The 20,951-nt window shown below is 37.4% G+C and overlaps 1 protein-coding gene across 10 annotated transcripts; it reads left to right on the top strand.

Moving 5' to 3' along the window:
* On the top strand, positions 12,700-15,296 carry LOC107609045 (protein MEI2-like 3). 10 transcript variants are annotated; one of them, XR_002350026.1, is made up of 6 exons: positions 12,700-12,990; positions 13,102-13,190; positions 13,888-14,056; positions 14,161-14,378; positions 14,569-14,639; positions 14,940-15,296. XR_002350026.1 is itself a non-coding variant. In XM_021105971.1 (2 exons), the coding sequence occupies exons 1-2, from the start codon at positions 14,737-14,739 to the stop codon at positions 15,147-15,149; spliced, it is 324 nt and encodes a 107-aa protein (XP_020961630.1). In that variant the 5' UTR covers positions 14,715-14,736; the 3' UTR covers positions 15,150-15,296. The 10 variants fall into 10 exon arrangements, 1 of the variants encoding a protein (XP_020961630.1); XR_002350022.1 differs by having other exon boundaries at positions 12,702-13,190; positions 14,161-14,201; positions 14,305-14,378; XR_002350023.1 differs by having other exon boundaries at positions 12,702-13,190; positions 13,888-14,051; positions 14,161-14,201; positions 14,305-14,378.

Here is a 20,951-nt window from a genome sequence, read left to right on the forward strand (position 1 = left end):
TACATGTCTTTAATGAATAAAAACAAAATTTTCTGACATTTTCTTAAAACTGAAACGCGAAATCGATACAAAGGCTCAGTAATTTAGTTAATATTAGAAAAGGTCACGTGACGTTCATTCTAGTAGAAATACCCTGACTTAAGCAAGGTATTTTGCTAGAAGGGATGTTACAGTTTTCACCGTGACCATAGCCTCTATGGTCACCCCTCCCTGAAACCGTGACCATAGCCTTATCTATGGTCACGATTTTGACCGTGATCACAACCTCTATGGTCACTCCTTCCAAAATCGTGATCATAGCTTTATCTATGGTCATGGTTTTGGCCGTGTCTATGGTCACCCCACCTAAAACCGTGACCATAGCCTCTATGGTCACCCCTCCCTGAAACCGTTACCATAGCCTTATCTATGGACACGGTTTTTCGCTATGACCATAGCCTCTATGGTCACCCCTCCTTAAAACTGTGACCATAGCCTTATCTATGGTCACAGTTTTTACCATGACCATAGCTTATCTATAGTCACCTTTTTGTAAAACCGTGACTGTAGCCTATTTCGTTTTATGAAATTTAATTTTTTTTTAAAGTATAATCACATCCTAAAATGATAATCACAAAATAAATCTAAAACTCAAAAATTCAAGAAATCTAAATCATAAAAGTTACATTATAAGCTAAATATATTTTTTGTCCAAACAAGACAAATCAAAATAGAGTGTAATTTATCTATTACATGTAATATCGGATAAAATCTTGTTTCAAAAAGTACAAGACACATCAAAATATATATTACATTTAGATCATCCTGAGAGCTTCACAATATTAGTGTCATCTCTATCTACTTAGATAATTCTGACATAGCAAATTTTGCTTCTGAAGCACCTATCAAAAGCCTCTCAAATGTGGCTTCTGCTTCAGTAATTCTTCCTTGCTACATAATTATGCTTCCGTATATTCTTCAACATTTTTACTGACAAACTTAAATCAACATTACAATGAGAGAGTAAACAGATACAACAACAACATAAGTAGATGACCTGAGACACACCTGCCACCTGAGGCCGAAAAAAGGGTCTATTTAACATCACATATGACTAGTAATAAGTATATAACATGATTTCATACCTCCATCACATACAGAGCAGCAACAGGAGGGCCCAGACACAGGCCAGTCCCAACAAATAACCATCCTACAAGCATACCAAACAAGTTGTTTATTGCTGCACTGAAAAATTGAAAACACAGAAATTTTCACTGAGAACTCGCCATAAGGATTCACATTTGAGAACAAGGGAATCTGCTACTTGACTAAATTTAAATCAGAGTGAGGTCAGATGTTTTAGAAAAAGCAACTCTGGAAAATAGAAAAAAAAAATAAAAATAGCCTAAAAAGATGTATTGAAACCTAGGATATTAAAGATGAAGAGAATATACTGGCTTTAGAAATATAACCTCATCGAAGCGCCAATTATCATTGGCAAAGCACACAACCAGAAAGCCCTACAATGCTCAACTGCATCAGCAATCCAGCCACTGAATAGACTTCTAATTAACGCACCACCAAGACATATGCTCACCACCAGACCTTCATTCAAAACCACACAACAATAAATAAACAAATCAAACTGGATCAAATTATTTGAAACTTTTAAGAATGCATCAAAATAAGCATGGTATTAGAATTTTTAGTTTCACCTTCTACCCAGGTATTTCCCCTGAGCCAAGATCCACGGATATGCTTTCAAGTTGTTCATTGACTACTTTGGATAAAACAAAAAATAGAGGATCAATATTGAAAAGTTAACTGGACTACCAATCAAAGTCAAGGAAGAATGCAAAGAAGAAACTATAAAGCACAAAACCAAGATGGTATCCAAATAGAAATGATGAAAAGGTCTCCACAAGTAGATGTAGTAAGGAGAGCTTCCAAGAAGGATTCGATGTTTCTTTCTCCAAAAAGGATTCAATGCATGCATATCTTTTGAACCTTATTTTGCTGGAAATTAATTAATTAGATTAGGCTTATGCTTAATATATAAATATTTGGATATTTATCACTAAACATGCTAAGCAATATTATATATTTTGTTGTAAATATTAATGGTAACAATCAAATCATGCCAGTTAATGTCCTATCCACCGAAAGAACAATCATCCAAGATAGAAACGATAAACTAGCAACATAACAGCAAGATTTGAAATACACAGCAACCAGCAGCAAAGCAAAAAGTTAAATCATAAGGGATCAAAGAAGATGACTACTATTAAGAACCTAGTTAAAAAAATCTGGTAAAACTATAGAAATTACTAGAAAAATTAGACCTTAATAATCAACACAAATGATCATTTTTGTTGCATGTTGTAACCAGAATGGAAATTGGATATCTTGTTGTACATGCCAGGATTTCTAAATTCAATTAATGGAAGATTTCATCATTTGAACCATTTCCTCTTGTTTCTTTAGATTCTTGATCAGTTGTAGGTCCGTAAAGCCAGCTACAAACAAGGTAATACACTATGTTAATGGCACTCAGCATCACAAGAACCCAACAGTACTTGTCATAGCGACCCTTGTTGATATTATCCGAAATCCAACCTTCCTTTCCATCCCTAGAAGTAACCTTCTCCATAATTCTGAATACCAAAGAAGATAACACGTATCCTGCAGCCATGCCAAGTCCGAAAAGGGATGAGGCGATGCTCGACATACTCTTGGGGGAATTCAATGTAATAGAACTCATTTTGGCCTATTACATTGAATGCTTCAGCTATGCCACGCAAGCAGAGTTGAGGAAAAGGTCATATTGCAGACATATTCAACACTGCATTAGGATTTTCAATATAGAGCTATCCACAAGAATATTATAAATATCATTTTCACACTCAAAGAACCTGCTGGAACTTGGAAGTTTTGAGTGATCTATTTGTTCAGTGATTTAGCTTGCAGCAATCCAAATGAGCCTCCAATGTTAAGCGATATCATGATCTCGGTTGACCATAGGGGAATAACTTTGATGATGGCTTTTAGTTCTTCTACTTCATCTATGGTCGAGGCTGATCCATCTGAGGCTAAATCTTTTTCAGGGTCTTTGATGAAGCAAGCTTTATTTAGAAACATTCAAAACAAAGACATGCCAGAAGAGTTTTACTATTATTTCATACATGGAATGAGCTAAAGAAAACAACAATGATAATGTGAGAATTTGATTTGATTTGATTTGATTCAACCTTAGTTTATCAGTTGGAACAAGAAGATCAGAGTCCTTCTTTTGAAGATACATTCCAGTCAAGTTCATGGCTGGTAATCTAAGCTTCCTGTTCTTATAGGCAGCTACGGTTACTCGTTCAAAGCCAGTGAGCAAGCTGCCATGTGTTTTGTGCTTAATGTAAAGAGAAGAAGCAAGGAAGAAGAAGAAAGTGCACAAACCAGCTGATGAACACCAAAACCCATGAGTGCTGCAAGAACACCAAAACCCAGTTTCCATCCATGATGATCTTGGATATATACTATTCTGGTGAAGGCAATTATGACTGAAATTGCTGCTGAATCATAATACCAGCTGAAGTATATTTCTAAGGCCCTTTGGTTATTGGGTTTATCTTTGCTATTCACTTGGTCAACCCCAAATGCTAGGGGCATTGAAGGCCACCATTTGGTACCAATGAGTGGGGTGAAATTGGTGGTAGCAACTGATAATAACAGAATCATGTTGAAATCCAGCAAGAAATAACTAACACAGCAAGCAAAAAGTGAAGGGGTACATTAAAACATTAAAGTTATCAGATTATAACTTAATAAAACCCTAATGCTCAATTTGGTTTTTAGCTTAGAAATTTGGTACATTGTTGGGTGAAAGGGTTAGAGGATAAGGGAACAAACATACCTGAGCACGCAGACATCGACGAAATGGAGCAGTAGCTCCGACGGCGGCGCGGACAGCCACGGCTTCCTCTTGTGACTACCCAAACAGCAGGGATGGCGAGACCGCAACGGCGACAGGAGGCACAAACGGCGGCAACTCCTCCCCCTGGCCCACTGGCCTGCATTCTCTTCTTCAATGGCGACGCGACGGCGACACTGGACGACGACGACCGCAATCTTGACGGCAGCAGCGATGTGCTACGATCCCTCCAACGGCAGCGTGGATTGTGGTGGCCCCCTCTCTCTTTCTCTCTCGCGTTTGGCTCGACGACATCCCTCTCTCTCAACGTTTCCTCCCTCTCCTTCGTGGTTCTGCAACGACGACGGCGACGGCGGCACCCAGTCCTACCGGCGCCGTCACCTCCATATGATCAAGAAACACAATGCATTAAGATAAATACACAACATCCATCAAGAAATTACGTAATCAAAGAAAAGAATTCTAATCACATGTTGGCTAGCTACAACATGCAATTCAAAGAATTTAAAATGCTTGAAAGGCAATTCTCATGCACTTGGTATCCAAAAACATTAAGCATTAGGAGCTCAAAACCAAGTAGTAAATTGTAACCTCAACAAAGAATCCAACAATGAATAACAAAAACAATTATGCTAAAATAGAATCAGGTTAATAAGCAGCAATAGACAGCAAACAATTTTAATAATTCAACACTTATAATGAAAAATAGAAAATGAAATAAAAATTTAACTAACTAAACAACTAACTAACTAACTAAAAGAAATGGTGTTAGAAATGGTGCTTGGTAGTGTTGGATGATGGTTGAAGGGTGGAAAGAAAAGAGAAGAAGGGAGGAGAAGGAAAGAAATGGAAAGAGGAGAAGAAAAGAAGTTGGGTGAAACAGGGCTATCCACACGTACGTGTGGTGTGAGGCATAAGAGTGGGGTGGTGAAATCGGAGCGACACGTACGCGTGCTTCACGTGTATGCATGATGGGTTATTCAGAGGTGCGACGTGTACGCGTTGGTCACGCGCACGCGTGGGTGGGTTTTGTGCTAAAGGCACAATTCCAGCCCAAAACTCGCACAACTCTCTGGAATGATTTTTTAATAGAATAGTTAGAATAGTTATTAAAATTCAACCATAATTTAATTAAATTATATAAAAAATATAATATTTATTTATCAATTTATTAATTAGTTTTAAGTTTTAAATAATTTTTTAATTTAAAATTAATAATATTCAATCTAATCATTTTAGGTTACTCTTCTGAAAAATCGTTACCATTGATCCTTATAGGTCATCCTCCAAAACTGTGGCCATAGATATCTTTAAGTCACTTCCAAAACTGTAACCATAGACCGCTTTAGGTCACCCGTCACCCTTTCAAAAAACCGTGACCATAGACCCTTTTAGGTCACCCTTTTAAAAAACCGTGACTATAGACCCCTTTACGTCACCCCTAAAACCATGACCATAGACCCTTTTAGGTCACCCCCAAAACCGTGACCATAGACCCCTTTAGGTCACCTCAAAACTGTGACCATAGACACCTTTAAGTCACCCCCCAAAACCGTGACTATAGACCCCTTTAGGTCACCCCCCAAAACCATGACCATAGACCGTTTTAGGTCACCCTTCCGAAAAACCGTGACCATAGACCCTTTTAGGCCACCCCCAAAACCGTGACCATAGGCCCCTTTAGGTCACCCCTCAAAACTGTGACCATGGACCTTTTTAGGTCACCATTTTTTAAAAAATCGTGACCATAGACCCTTTTAGGTCACCCCTAAAACCGTGACCATAGACCCTTTTAGGCCACCCCCAAAATCGTGACCATAGACCCCTTTAGGTCACCCCCTAAAACCGTGACCATAGACCCTTTTAGGTCACTTTTTTTGAAAAACCGTGACCATAGACCCTTTTTGGTCACACTATAAAAAACCGTGACCATAGACCCCTTTAGGTCACCCCTTAAAATCGTGACTATAGGTACTCTATGGTCACCCTTTCCAAAAAAACTGTGACCATAGCTTTTTTTTTTGTCACCCTAAAAAACCGTGACCTAGAGGGTCTATATGGTCACGGTTTTTTACTGTGACCAAAAAAACCTAGTTTATCTTGTATCTATGATCCCTTTTTACCTTTACGCGTTTAGTTATCATGTGTAAATGCATCACACTTTTGTATCTCTGTTTTCTGCATCCTTGAGCTTTATATCTTCATCAGGCTTCTATTATATTATATCCTTTGATTATATATTATTGTATGAGTTTTATAACTGTTGTGGCGCTTTGTTATCATTTGCTTTCAGGCTAGAGGTAAGGCTTAGGGTGTTACACTTAGTGGTAATAGAGCAGTTCGTCTTCGTAAGCTGAGGGATGGACCGATTGTGCTACATTACATACTATGGGTCATTTTTCTTTCGTGCTATTTAGGATATTTGTTTCATATGCATAGCATGCTTGTTTATGAGTGCCATTTTGGTATAATGGAAGTATTGAGCTTGAGATATTGAGACTGATCACCTTGAAATCAATTTTTGGTGTAGATAGGACCTTGAATGGCAACTCGCGGACAAGGTTAAACACATACATGGAGAGATAATAAAGGTTACGAACCAACTGATAACCATGCCGAGTTTATGGCGGCGATGACTAACCTAGCTAGCTCGATGCAAGCGAGTGCTGCTACAACCGCTTAAGCTATGGAAAGGTTGGGGCAACTAGCAGAGAATGGAAATGGAAAAGGGATCGGGAAAAACTTATGAGGTACTCTAATGACACTAGCTACTTTCCTAAAGGTTAACCCGTCGACCTTCAGGGGAACGACAAATCCTACTAAAGCAGACAACTAGTTCCAAGCCATGGAGCATGTACTGTAGACTCAGCATGTCCCTGATAATCAATTTGTAGAGTTTGCGGCTTATGAGCTGATGGAAAAAGCTTAACACTGGTGGCAAGCAGAGTGCTGACTACTGCAACTTCAGAATGCGGATATTCCATGGGAGTTGTCTCGGACTTCTTTCTACAAGAAGTATTTTCCGGAGTCAATAAGGGATGCTAGAGAACTGGAGCTCATGCAGCTGAAGCAAGGGTCGATGTCTGTAGCCAAGTATACTAGTAAGTTTGAGGAACTCTTTAGGTTCTCAAGGGTATGTCAGGGAGCCCTTGAGTCCTATGAGGGTTGGAAGTGCATCAAGTACCAGGGTGGTCTTAAAGAGAACATTATGAGTGTGGAGGGTCTGATTAACCATAATTTGATGGTTTATTTTGCATTGAAATGAGTGGATTTTTATCAACTTATCCTACATTTATTCATTGAAATAGCATGGTTTTCTGAATTCCTCCTAAATTGTGATTAAGAATGAAAACATGCTTTTGACGCCCATAATTTGCTAAATTTAATTTACTTTAATCCCATTCGATGCCTTGATATGTTTGTTGAGTGATTTTAGGCTTACAACGCAAGTATGGATTGAAGAAGTGAGGAAAAAGAATGCAAAAGTGGAGAATTCATGAAAAAATGGAGTTTGGAGCATCTCAGGGTCATGCATACGCATGTCTCACGCAAATACATGAATATCAAGTTATGTGTATGCATGCCCCATGAGTATGAACGTTTTTTAAATTTGCGAATTCATGCGTACAGATGCCTCATGCGTACACATGACTGCCGGCACATGATTTCATTTAAGTGAACACGTGGGTCGCGATTTTAGGCCTTTCCAAGCCCAATCCAACTCATTTCTGTAGTATTTCAAACCAAATTCAAGAAGGATCAAGGGTTTTAGGGTAGTTTTTTAGAGAGAAAAAGCTCCCTTTTCTCTCTAGAATTTAGGATTCTTAAACTAATTTCCCTTTTGTTTTAGTCTTTAATTCTTGTTTTAGTGTAGTTTCATTTATATTTTGTTGTTCTATTGCCTTGATTCTCGTAGTTTCTTTTGTTAATTTCTCTTTTGAGCCACTTTTTAGTTTATGAACACTCTTGTTGAATTTTGATTTTCTTTAATGCAATTTTATGTTGTGGTGTTTATTGTTGCTTAATTGAGTTGTTATTATTGTTATCTTACAATTGGTAGTTATAGATTTTACTAGTCATGCAATTTATCATGTTTTTTCTTTTGTGCATACCAAGTGTTTGATAAAATGCCTCTTTTAGTTTTAATATAATTTTTCACACTCTTGGCCTGGGATTGAGGACTTAGGTGACCTTGAGTCATTAATATCCAATATTGATTGGTGATTTAGGATTGTTAGTTGATTTCGTTTCCACTAACGTTAGTCTTTCACTAAGTTAATTAGTGACTTGGCTAGGATTTATGGATTGAGATCAATTACACCTATTTGACTTATCCTCGATGTTAGAGTTGACAAAATGGGATTAACTCTTCATAATTTCCATGTTTGTGGTCAATGACTAGGATAGAAAACCTTGACTCTAAACCCTTGCCGAGACCTTTTTTAGAAATTGAATTCATTTTCCCTTGATTAATTGCTTTGAGTTTAATTGCCTTTGCATTACTTTCTTGTCTTTTAAATTCTTGTTTATTGTTATCACAACCCCCATTTTTCAAAGTCAATAATTAAGCACTTGATTGCAATTCCAAGGGAGAACGACCCAAGATTCTACTCCTGGTTATTTTGGTTTGTATTGTGACAATCAAATTAAACATTGATTGAGAGTTAATTGTTGGTCTAGACTATGCTTGCAACGAAATTCTATTAATAAATTCTAAATCGACGTTTAGCCCTCCATCAAGTTTTTGGCACTGTTATATTATTGGCTATTGTTAGTGTGTTAATATGTAAATAGCTTGCTTTTTGGTTATTTTCTTGTTTTTGTTAGTAGTTAGGATTGTGTTTTTCTTGTTTCTTGATATCTTTTTTTTTTATTTTCTCTCTTTTCTATGAATTCTCACCCCCTTTGACTTGGAGTTTGGTTGTTATTATGTTGTAGAAAATGGCAATCTTAATGATGGTGTGCACCAAGGGTTGAATTTTTATTTGAGGGACGAGCTTCATTCATATGGATAATCTTCATGGCAATCTCCTCCCCTGTGCCACTATGATCATAACTCATCCATAGTGTATACTAACCAATTGACTATGGTGGCCCTTGCAATGATCACCAACCTCAACCATCATATTCCTATGAACCATATCCTCAACATTATCCTTAACCACAATACCCTTAAGTCCCATTCCACCACCAAATACCTCCATGGGATCAAATTCCATATCCATCTCATAATCTACCTTATGAACCACCATCATTCCAACATCACTACTCCCATAATTCCGTTGACCAACTACCTCCATATACACTGCCTCAATATTCTTATCCTTATGAATCACCTCCCATATATGAAGACTTTCTCCCATATGATGAATCTTTTTTCCCACCACAACCTCCATTGGTCAACACTGAACAACAAGAATCAATCAAGTGTCATGACGCTATCATGGCTACCTTGGCCAAAGTCTTAACCCACCTAGACTCGCCATGTTCATACTACAACCAAAGCAATTTATGGATGGATGTGAGGAATCAACCTCAAATGAAGAGTGCAAGATGAAGGAAAGCTTGAAACCTTAAGTGGAAGAAGAAGAGTTGAAGCATGAGTTGATAAAAGTAGAGGATACGGGAATTAAATTGCAAAGAGTAGTTGAGGTTTTAGGAGTAGTTGAGCAAGAGACGAATTCCACCGTTGAAGATGTAACACCCTATAATCCTAAGCCTTACCTCTAGCCATAAAACAAAGGATAACAAAGTGTCACGATAGTTCTAAAGCTCAATATAATAATATATAGTCAAAGGGTATAATATACTAGAATTCTAATGAAAAAATAAAGCTCAAGGACTCAGAAAACAGATACACAAAAACGCGATGTGTTGCACATAAACTAACTACAAGCGTAAAGGATAAGCTATACAAGATGAAGATACAAGATAATCAAAATGTATATATAATAGCCAAAAGAATACTAGCCCCAACCCACAGAGTTTAGGCCGACAAGTTAATACAGATACAGTAGAGTTTTTGAAACAAAACAGCAACATCCCGACTCTCAAAATTAGCCTCTAGGCAACAATATACAAGATACAAGAGTGAGAGAATACTAAAGGAAAATAAACCAGAATACAAAAGATGAAAGCGATCATCCGCTTTGTCACCATCCTGCAAACTCACCGAGGTGGGTTGTGACCTGCATCTGAAAAACAACAACATATGGTATGAGAACCAGAGGTTCTCAGTATGGTAACAGTGCCCAATATGTAAGATATAAGGTTCTGAAATGCCGAAGGCAATCCTAGAACTTCACATCGATTACGGTTATTCAAGCTTAACTATATATATAATTTAAACCAAAAACAGGGCATTCTAGCTTAGGAGATTTCTAACTAATCAAATAACACTACTGTCCCATAGACTTTGCCAGCCTAACTTCCATGCGATCCCATCGCCACCATCTACTGAACTTCCTCAATCCCAGTAGCAAACACAAGTATATACCCACAAGTAATACACAGGTAATATTCATGTAGAGCAAGTAAATCAGGAAGTAATTAAGCATGTTATATGTTTAGGCAAAGGATACAAGTAGGCAAAGCAAATAGTACACATAGAAGATGCACATGATGAATGCCTGTCCTACTGGCTGTAATATCACATTGTCGGTTCAACTGCCAACCTGACACATTCTTTCGAATGTAGCCTTTTCTGCCACTCCAAGTGATATAGTGCTCTTCTCACTCTGTGCATCAGGGATATAGTGCCCTGCTCACTATTAACCCTGGGATATAGTGTCGGAATCACTCGCATGCATACCCCAGAGATATAGTGCCTGGCTCACTCTTGCGGCAGAGAAGGAAAATAACAACAATATATATTCCATCATAAATCATTCCAGGGATATAGTGCCCTGCTCACTATTAACCCAAGGATATAGTGCCCGACTCACTATTCATCTTCTCCTCCATTATTTCTAAATTCATATCCTCATTCCATTCTCAACTCATCGTAGTTCTTAATATATTATTATCTCAATACCTCGCCAATCCACTCAAGTCATCCCATCCTCAGAACTTCACAAGCCTAAGTCACCGGCTCTAAACTCAAAACAAACTATCCATTCAAATCCACTAAATGCAGTCACCCTTAATTCAAAGCCTAACTACCATTTTAAGTTACCAAACCCATCCTCACTAGTGGTGCACGAAATTGGCTCCACAGAATTCGCACAGATAGACCGACAAGTATACCGGGTAATCCAAGTAATACCTCAGGTGAGTGAGGGTCGATCCTACGGAGATTGTTGGTTTGAGCAAGTAGTGGTTATCTTGAAGATCTTAGTTAGGCAGATAGAAATTATAGTTTGTCACGAAAAATGCATAAAACAAAATAAATAAATAAAATGTTACTAGATAGATGAGAAATCAATGGTGATAAAATGGTTGAGGCTTCAGAGATGTTTTGTCTTTCTGGATTGACTTTTCTTACTATCTTCTTCAATAACTTTCTGATTCCTTCAATGGCAGCTGTAAGTGATTGACTCATGTCCTCTCATCAAGTTAACCTCCTCCACTGCAGCAATCCACCATGTTGAGATGACTTATGTCCTCTCATCAAGCCACCTCAAGGTTTCTCATTATAGTAGAAGATGAAGCTGTAAGTAATCCTCTCCTATTTATGATCCTACTCAAGGTGCCACAGACAAGGCAGATCTTTTGGATTAGAGAGTGCTGCTTCTCTAACTCTAGCCTTATGCCACAAAGACCTCACGTACCCATAGTCAACAAAATTTCATGTCACGTATCCAAAGTTGCTCAGATGCTTTATTGGAATCCACAATGGAATCTCTAGCTCTGGTTCAACGCTATCTGGGTAAGGACTCACACGGAACCCAAGTAGAATAAGGATGATTGTCACGGGTCACCCTCAATTCATAAGATGAAGAACGAGAATACATAAGAGAATAAAATCAGACAAATTGAGAAAGAACAGTAATATTATTGATCCATGAAACTCAACAGAGCTCCTAACCTTAACCTTAGGAGGTTAGTGACTCGTGCTGACTGAAAAATACAATGAAAGGTTCGAATAGGCAAAGATCTCTAACAAGGGTGATCTTTGTTCTATATATACTAGTCTAGCAACTAAGAATTACAAAAAATAAGATAAACTAGTCTTGTAGTGCGAAAATCCACTTTTGGGGACCACTTGGTGAGTGTTTGGGCTGAGCTTGAGTGTCTCCCATGAGCTAGTACCCCTTAGGGGAGTTGAACGCTAGCTTGGGACTCCCTTTTGGGCGTTGGACACCAGCTGCTCCCTTGTGGGCGTCCAACTCCAGGAATAGGGTAGGTGGCTGGCGTTAAACGCCCGTTTTGGGCCTTCATTTCCAAAGCAAAGTATGGACTATGGACTATTATATATTTCTGGAAAGCCCTGCCACTACAAAAAATGTTGGTTAAAATGACGCTTATATTATGGCAGTTTTATGTAATGGCCAAATTTTTGTTAATTTTGGCAAAAATTAAGGTCCGCCATATTATTCCGGTGATTGGTGGCGGTTTTTGAAGAATACGGTGGTTTAAAACCGCCATTATCTTTAGTATTCCTTTCTGTTCTTTTAAAAAACAAAAAACTAAGACTCAGAGGTGATGTTGTTGTGCATTTGAGAGGATGAAAATAAGAGTAATATTGCGAATGAGAGAATGAGTGTGACGTGTAAATGTGATGAACCTAACCCTAGTTTTCTGCCGCCGTAAGCAACGTTATCATTGTTGTTGCCTTTGGCGGATATTCTAGATCTGCTTCTCTGGCTACTATTTGAGGTTTTATCGCTATCGTTCATCTCCGCCGCCATTCATTTGCTCGGCACCGCTCAGCCCCAAGTTGCCGTAAGCAACGTTATTGTTGTTGCTGCCTTTGGCGGAGGTTCTAGATCTGCTTCTCTGGTTTCAATTTGAGGTTTTATCACCGCCGTTCATCTCCTCACTGCTGTTCATTTGCTCGTCGTCGTCCATTTCCTCACCGCCGTAAGCAACATCGTTGATGTTGCCTTTGGTGGAGCTTCTGCGATCTAATTTTTTGCTTTGATTTGAGGGTTTGCTTTCTGTTCGCAACCGTTCATCATCTCCTCACTGCCGCAAGTGACGCCGTTGTTGCTCTCTCTGGCGGAGCTTCTGAGATCTAGTCCTTTGGCTTCAATTTGCAGATTCAATCTGGTTCTCTAGCTGTGAAGCTATTTTTGCTGCCTCCGACTAAGCTTGTATGATTTGGTTCTACCATCTATATCAATTCACAGTAATCTACTTCATCTTCTTTTTTTAATTTTCCTCCTCTATACGATTGAAATAGTGTTAAGTAATTTAAATTACATGATTAATGTGCAATTAATTGATGATTACCTTACTAATAACTAAACACCAAAGCGATTACGCAAGTGATCGTTGAAGAGAATTAATTATTTAATTAATTAATTAAAGAAATTATGGCGTAGGAAATTCTTTGAGCTGAACATAGGTGCCAAGATACCTTCTGTTGGATTAGGAACTTTTCAGGCTGAAAATTCTGGAGCCTTGGCCAAGATACTCAACAGCACATGCATGAATGAATTAATTAGGTAGTTTAGAGATGCCAATCAATCCCAAGTTAAGCTGTATCGGCATGCAATAAATTGTTCTTGTTAGAAATGAATGATTAAGTCAACTTAATACAAGGACATATATATAGTTAAACTAAGCTTACAAATTTCAACGTGACCAATATTATTTTTCTAATGCCATGTTGGATTGTTTTGCTATGCTTTATTATTTAATTTAAACCTTACAATTAGGAAACTTGGAACCAATAATCTATTCAAAATATCAAATGACCAGTAACTACTCCTTATATATAAATTCAATTCATATGTGATTGAACTATAAAAGTGCCACAAGAAGAAGCGGGTTCTGCTTAGAAAGAACAAGAAACGATGGTAATCTTTAATGTTTTATTTCAGTTCTACCTGAGCCAGGAATTTGAATGTTCCTATTACATATATTGACAAAGCATATCAAGTGATGAGTTTGGTCTGATTATTACTCGACAGGGAATCTGCAGAGATATGGTGGATACCCAACAAGGGCTATGAAGGAAAAGAGGAAACAGAGCTGTACTTTTTGTGTACGGTAACTAATTAACAGCATAGCTAGCTTCCTTCCAAATCAGTATTATATTATGTTTAGTTTGTTCTATTTTTATTTGAAGTATGTAATTATATTGGTGCATGCAGCTATGGAAGGACTAGAGAACATGGCGTTCGTTGCCAATGCGGTGAGCCTATTAACATATTTCTTTGGCTTCATGTACTTCAGCTTAACAAAATCTGCCACAACCTTGACCAACTTCATGGAAACTGCATTCTTGCTATCTCTAGTTGGAGGATTCATCAATGATACATGTCTGTCTAGGTTCAAAACATGTGTTATCTTTGCATCCATGGAATTGCTGGTGAGTACAACATCTACATATCAATTATATCATATCCTTTTGGCATCATGATTACAGCTATCATTATTCATTGAGGAAATAATCAATCAAGTGCAAAATAATAAGGAAGAATTTTGAAACAAAAAATTGATATTATAATAAGTATATAGTCCTCAATTATTGAAGTATATTATAATTCAATTCAACAAAGGTTCTGCTCTCAATAAGCTTTTTGATAAGTTGAGATCTCAATAGCTTGACATACATTATTCAATTCTAAAGGTAGTTACTGCTATATTCTTCCTTTGTCAGTCTCTTTGTGTTCAAAGTTCTTTTGCTTTGCTTATAGTTTTATCTTTACTTAATGGCATTTTAGACAATGCTCCCAAAAAGGATATTTGGTCATGGTGGTGTGATGATATCTGGTCTTGATTCATCTGTTTCAAATGATGAACTTAAGCATATTTTTGGATTATATGGAGTAATTAAAGAAGTAAGTTTTAATTCTGGGCTTTCACCTTTTTCCCATCATGTGTCTTACCAAGAATTATTTTGGCATTAGTAATTATTGTGTAATTGCAGATCTATGAATATCTTGAAGTGAATCATGTGAAATTCATCGAGTTCTATGATGTGCGAGCTGCCAAAGCTTCTCTTAGTGCTTTAAACAGGATCTGTATTCCTGGAAAGCAAATCAAGCTTGAACATGGCCATCCTAAAATTGCTATGTACGGGCTCTACCTGCTACTTTTAGTTGTAATTTATTTTCTTCTTGTTATAGAATATTTTTAAACTTTTTATTCTCTTGGCTGTCTCAAATTGTTTATGAGATAAACAAGGGAATCAAGAATTCAGTGATAAATTTCAAGACAGAAAGGCTAGCGGGATAACAAAATTACCACTCTCTACATTGAGTTGAGTTTCTAACATTGCTTAATTTTTGCTCATGCAGAAGTACATAAAGCAGAACACTGACGTCACTCTCTGTGCACTCGAGATGGGTATCAATGTCTTTCACTTCTCTACTTTCTTTTGTTTATGCACCTTGTTACCTCATTACTTCTTTTTCTGTTAGGTTCCATCAAGAAAATAAATGGTTTTTGAAGCTTGATCTATGACATTTTATTATTTTTCATAAAATAATTTATGATTTTATTAACAATGGATATAAAAGCTTTACTTTGTACATTAATGTAGGGAGTGAGTAAGTTCTAATAATAAAAAAGGTTTAGGTTGTGACTTATGTAACATTCTCACTATCCGAATGTCACGTTTCCGGCTGCGCCACTCTGATAGCTTGGGTATTACGACAACTCTAAACATATTTAATACTAAAATAGGAGCATGTTTAAAACTTAAAAATGCATAACCCTTCAAAAACACTTTTTCGTTGAAAACATAAACATACATGTTCATGCAAACCAAATACAATAATATACATAACACTAGCTTACAAACATACATCTCATAATTTCCTATCCCTCGTACAAACTTATTATATGGTAAAGGCGAGGGAAAATAATAACTAAGATAATACAAAAAAACAAATAAACAAAAAAGGAACATAACTCTTCTGAAGCTTCGTCGTCCATATCCTGAAAAGGAATAACCTGTAGGGGAGTGAGAACGTCCTCATTGCTTGTTCTCACTATAGGATTTATAGAAATTGCTATAACAAGATACGTAAAATAAAATTATTCTTAGAGTACAGTGATCATTGCTCGTCTTATGAGTCTTTCCAAAAACCTTGGGTACACATTCGAAATCCAGAACATCCCTTTTTGAAGACTTGATAAATTTCTCAAATATTTTAAAACAAAACCTTTTTCCTTTCTTGCAAAAGTCTAAAAGATTTTTCCTAAACAGTATGAATGATTAACATATCCCAAACATAGGTTCAATTAAGTCTATGCTGTAAGAGTTTGATTTTTCATACTTTTCTATACCGCAACCATGAAAGCAGTTACCTATGTGGTATAAATGATCATCCCGTTCCAAGCGTAGGTTCATTAAGTCTATGCTGAACCTGTCAGATACTTTATACAGAACTAGAACTCAATATACCAATCACGGCCTTAAGCCCATCCAATCCAACACGGCCCCCGGCCCTAACAACTCAATCATCAACCAATTCATCACAAACCAACCAATCAAACACAATCACAATTAATGTAGTTCAAACACAATTAATAGCAAGTACAACAATTATATTAGTTAGAAGTTAACATACGTATTCACATAGGCAAATCAAACTCAATATGCACACCCAAACAATGTCACAAAAATGCATATGATGCATGCCTGTCCTACAAGCCATGAGCTCATGCGTCAGTTACATTGCCAAACCCGACTTGGATAAGTGGGATCCAACCGCCGTCCTTACCCGTAGGTCCCACAGACAAGCGGGATTAATCCACCGTCCTTGCCTCCACCGTAAGCGGGATCAAACCACCATCCTTAAGTGGGCGCGGCACCCTCGACAAGCGGGATTAAACCACCGTCCTTGCCAGGTGCCAGAAACTTATCAACAATCTCATCTCAGCAGAAGTGGGACGAACCCGGCCCTTATGCCTACCAAACCATAACTCATCAATCTTGAGGACATCCATAATCAATCAGGCTCAATAACCCATTTCAAATTCATTCTTAGCCTATTTTCATCACTTCACATCTTGCCAAGAATCACTTTTCAAAACGGAGCCACTTTCCACATCTTTCTAACACTTCCAAACAATCACAAAATCATGCCAAATTCAAAATCTCTTTGAAAGACTCAAAATCCTTCATTTTTAAATCAAGATTTGGTCATAAAATTCCTCAGCGGAGTCTCAAGACTTCAGAGGAGAATAACCTAACTCATTTCTTAAATTCATTGAAAACCTCCGAAACTTTAACTTCTTGATTTGAATAAATAGAATAGAATTTAAATCGAAACCGAATCGTGTTTATAACTATTCCGAACCAATTTCAAACCAACTAAACTTAAGCCAAAACCAAATCATTTTTAAACCAAAAATCAATTTCAGTTTCATTCTTAAATCAGTTTCCAAAGGCTCGGAAAGTGTTTCAATTTTACTAAATCAAAGTTTTAGAAAATACTTCAAACTCTTCCTAAAATGTCGTAAAGTGAAATTAGTTAATCGAACTCCATTAAAACTCCTTCAAATTTGCTTATTCAATCAAATTCCAAAACTTGATTCTTTTCATCTTTAAATTGACTTTAAAACATAATTCTTTTCTAAAATAGTTTACATTCAAAATATAACAATTTTCTTAATAACAGTGTTCAATCTAATTCTTTTATCGGTAATAAAGTTCAAGGCATAATCCGTTCCTTCTTAAAATACTATTTCAAATAAAGTCTCGGATTTTATAGAAATTTCGGCAGCATCTCCCCTAAAACTTGGACTTTGCCACCCTGTCCGGGTCCCAACCAAACCAATCCTTAACTCTTTCGAACAGGTTCAAGACCAAATCAGATGCCAATAAAACAAAAACTCAAACTTTCAGATTATCAAAAATAATTTCAATTCAACCAAATCCAAAAATCTCCAATTTATCAAAGTAGACATTATCCCAATCAAACAGGCAACCATATTCATTCAGGACAAAATCAGACAATTCATAAGACTCACATAATCAACAGAAATACATTTTGCACATTATATCTATTTATAATAATTTCTAATTTAAAATAAATTAGTTTGTATAAAAAGCCCCTCGGAAAGTCGAATCCGTAGGAATTAACCATGATAAATCCGTTTATTTTAAATTCGCAGCAACAATGATAATTCCAATGAAATCAAAGACACCGCATCCATTGGAACAGCAACAACATTAATTTCGTGGTGATGGTAATGGTTGCAGCAGGACAAATTTTGAATCTAATATGATCAAGGGCAGAAACAGCCCTAGGAATCCAAGACAAAGCAAAAACTATAATTGAATTAAAACAAGAATATGACAACTATAGCAATGACAAAACATAACGTGCAAATGGATCAGGCCCAAGGGAAAGATCAAACCAGTACCATGATAATAGAATCAGAACCAGCAACAGCCCCAACGTTGGCTTCTAGCAGCGGCAACACCTTCACCAATGACTCCAATTGAGATAAACCACAATAAACAATATGGCCAATAACATCAGAGGCAAATACAGGGTACTTTACAGAGCAATAAGGGTTCAGAGATGGTGGTTCTCATGGCTAGGGCTTAACTGACTCACCATTAATGATGGCAGCGACCGGCGGCGGCAGAGGGATGGTCCCTCCTCTGTGCGTCACTCTCTCTCACATGTCTCGTCCTCTTTCTCTGCCACGACATCAATGAAACCTCCTCTCCCCTACTTCGTTCTTCCCAGCTATGGTGGCGGCTTCCATCAAAGGCGGCAGCGACGGTACTCAGCATTGGCGACGACGACTCCAGCGCGGCGACAAGACACGGATGACGAGTTTGCAGTGAGCGCGACGGGCTCTTGCTCCCTTCCTCATTGTAGCTCTTCCTTCCTCTCTGAACTGTGTCGATGGCAGCACAAACAGCCCGACAGTGGCGGCAGCGTGGCGGCGCGATGATTCAGTGGTGGCGATGGCAACCGGCACAGAGAGCGGCACAGCGCGGCGACCCTCCTTCCTCTCCTCTTCTTCTGTTCCCAGTCTCTGCTTTCTCGGATCTGACTCTCCCTTCCCTGGTTCCCCTGTTTCCATTTCCCTTCTCTTTTTCTTTCTTAGTTCGTTCTGAAGCTTTCTTTCCTTCATTCTTATCTTTCTTTCTTTCTTTCTTTCTTTTCCCAACAGCAGCTGCTATGTTGTGTGTATGTGCATTACTGAAAGAGAAAGGGGTGGCAAGGGGTTTCTTTTGGGGTTAAAGGGAAAAATTGGTTTAAATAGGCTTAGGGTTTGTATATGAAATTAAGGATTTTGAGACTTAATTTAAAACTAATTGAAACCTTAAAATTACTCTAAAAATATATTATTTGTTGCATCAAATTGCTATTTGATTTTTACTCATGCTCTAATTGAAAATACATAGTAATATAATTAATTTTCTTTATCCTTAAAACTTAAAGTATTGCCCAATTACATGTAGTCACCATTATCACATATATTCATGCAAGTTTGTAAATTATTTTGATAATTCAATGCAATTGTCGGTTGGGTTTGATTCCCATAGTTTGAGCCTTTGAGCTTACATGTATTCTGTTGGAATTTGATTTGTTTTGACCAAGCACTAGCATTCATATAGTTGGTTGCATCCATTTAGATAGTTGCATTTAGATGATTTAGTTGCATTGAATAAATGTCATACCCTTTGCTTCATTCTTGGTTTAAGCATGAGGACATGCTTAGTTTAAGTGTGGGGAGGTTGATAAACCCCCTTTGTAGGGTTTATCTTATGTTGAATTTAGAACATTTTGATAAACTTTCCTCACATTTATTCAATGAAATAGCATGATTTTGTGATTGTCTCTGTATTTGAGCTTAGATGTGAAAATATGCTTTTTAGATCTTTAACTTGATAGTTTTAATCTTCCTTTAATTCTACTAGATGCCTTGATGTATTTGCTAGTGATTTCAGGTTGAAAAGGGCTAGAAAAGGATCAAAGGAGTGAAAGGAAAGCATACAAAATGGAGAAATCATGAAAACCAAAAATTTGAAAAAGCCCATGGGCGCGCATGCGCACTATGCGCCTACGCGCAGATCACGAAATTCTCCAGGGACGCGCACGTGCACTGTGTGCGTAAGCGCCGATGACCGCACATGATTTTTAAAGAGGAACATGTACCTGGCGATTTTGGAGTGTTTCCAGCCGCATTTGGAGCTGAATTTTTGGCGGAAAAAGGCTAAAAAGACCAAGGAATGAAGGGGAAGGCATGAGAGTGTAGACACACACACATTAGGCTAGTTTAGTTTTAGTTTTAGAGAGAGAAGCTCTCACTTCTCTCTAGAATTAGGATTAGGATTAGGTTTAGTTCTTAGATCTAGATTTTAATTCATGCTCTCTTCTACTTCTTCTTCTTAATTCTTTGTTGTTACATTCGTCGTTCTTCTATTGTTGTTATTACTTGCTTCTACTTTGTTTATAGATCTACTTTTGTTCATTCTATTTTCTTTTAATGCAATTTGAGGTAATTCATGTAGATCTTGTTCTCTTTGATTGTTGTTGTTGATTTCTTACATTCAATTGTTGTTAGATCCTATTCTTGTTATCAATTTACTATGCTTTTCTTTTGTGCCTCCCAAGTGTTTGATGGAATACTTGGTTGGATTTTAGTATAGATTTTTATCCCTCTTGGCCTAGGTGGAGTAATTAGTGACGCTTGAGTTATCTAATTCCTTTGTTGATCGATAATTAGAAGTTGCTAATTGATTTGGATACCACTAACGCTAGTCTTTCCCTTCGGAGTTGGCTAGGACTTGTGGAATCAAGTTGATTCATCCACTTGACTTTCCTCCATGGTTAGAGGTTAACTAAGTGGTAGCAATGAACAATTTGTGGTCACAATTGAGGAGGATAACTAGGATAGGACTTCTAGTTCTCATATCTTGCCAAGAGCCTTTTTAGTTGTTAGTTTATTTTCATCGCCATTTACA

This window comes from Arachis ipaensis, chromosome B07, assembly GCF_000816755.2.
Source record: "Arachis ipaensis cultivar K30076 chromosome B07, Araip1.1, whole genome shotgun sequence".
In the NCBI taxonomy this organism is placed as follows: Eukaryota; Viridiplantae; Streptophyta; class Magnoliopsida; order Fabales; family Fabaceae; genus Arachis; species Arachis ipaensis.

What these genes read in the sequence shown, in the direction of transcription:
- LOC107609045 (XM_021105971.1), top strand. Translation starts at nt 14,737, where the DNA reads ATGCTCCCAAAAAGGATATTTGGTCATGGTGGTGTGATGATATCTGGT. An exon ending in TATATGGAGTAATTAAAGAA is followed by an intron (nt 14,851 to 14,939) that starts GTAAGTTTTAAT and finishes GTGTAATTGCAG; the next exon opens with ATCTATGAATATCTTGAAGT.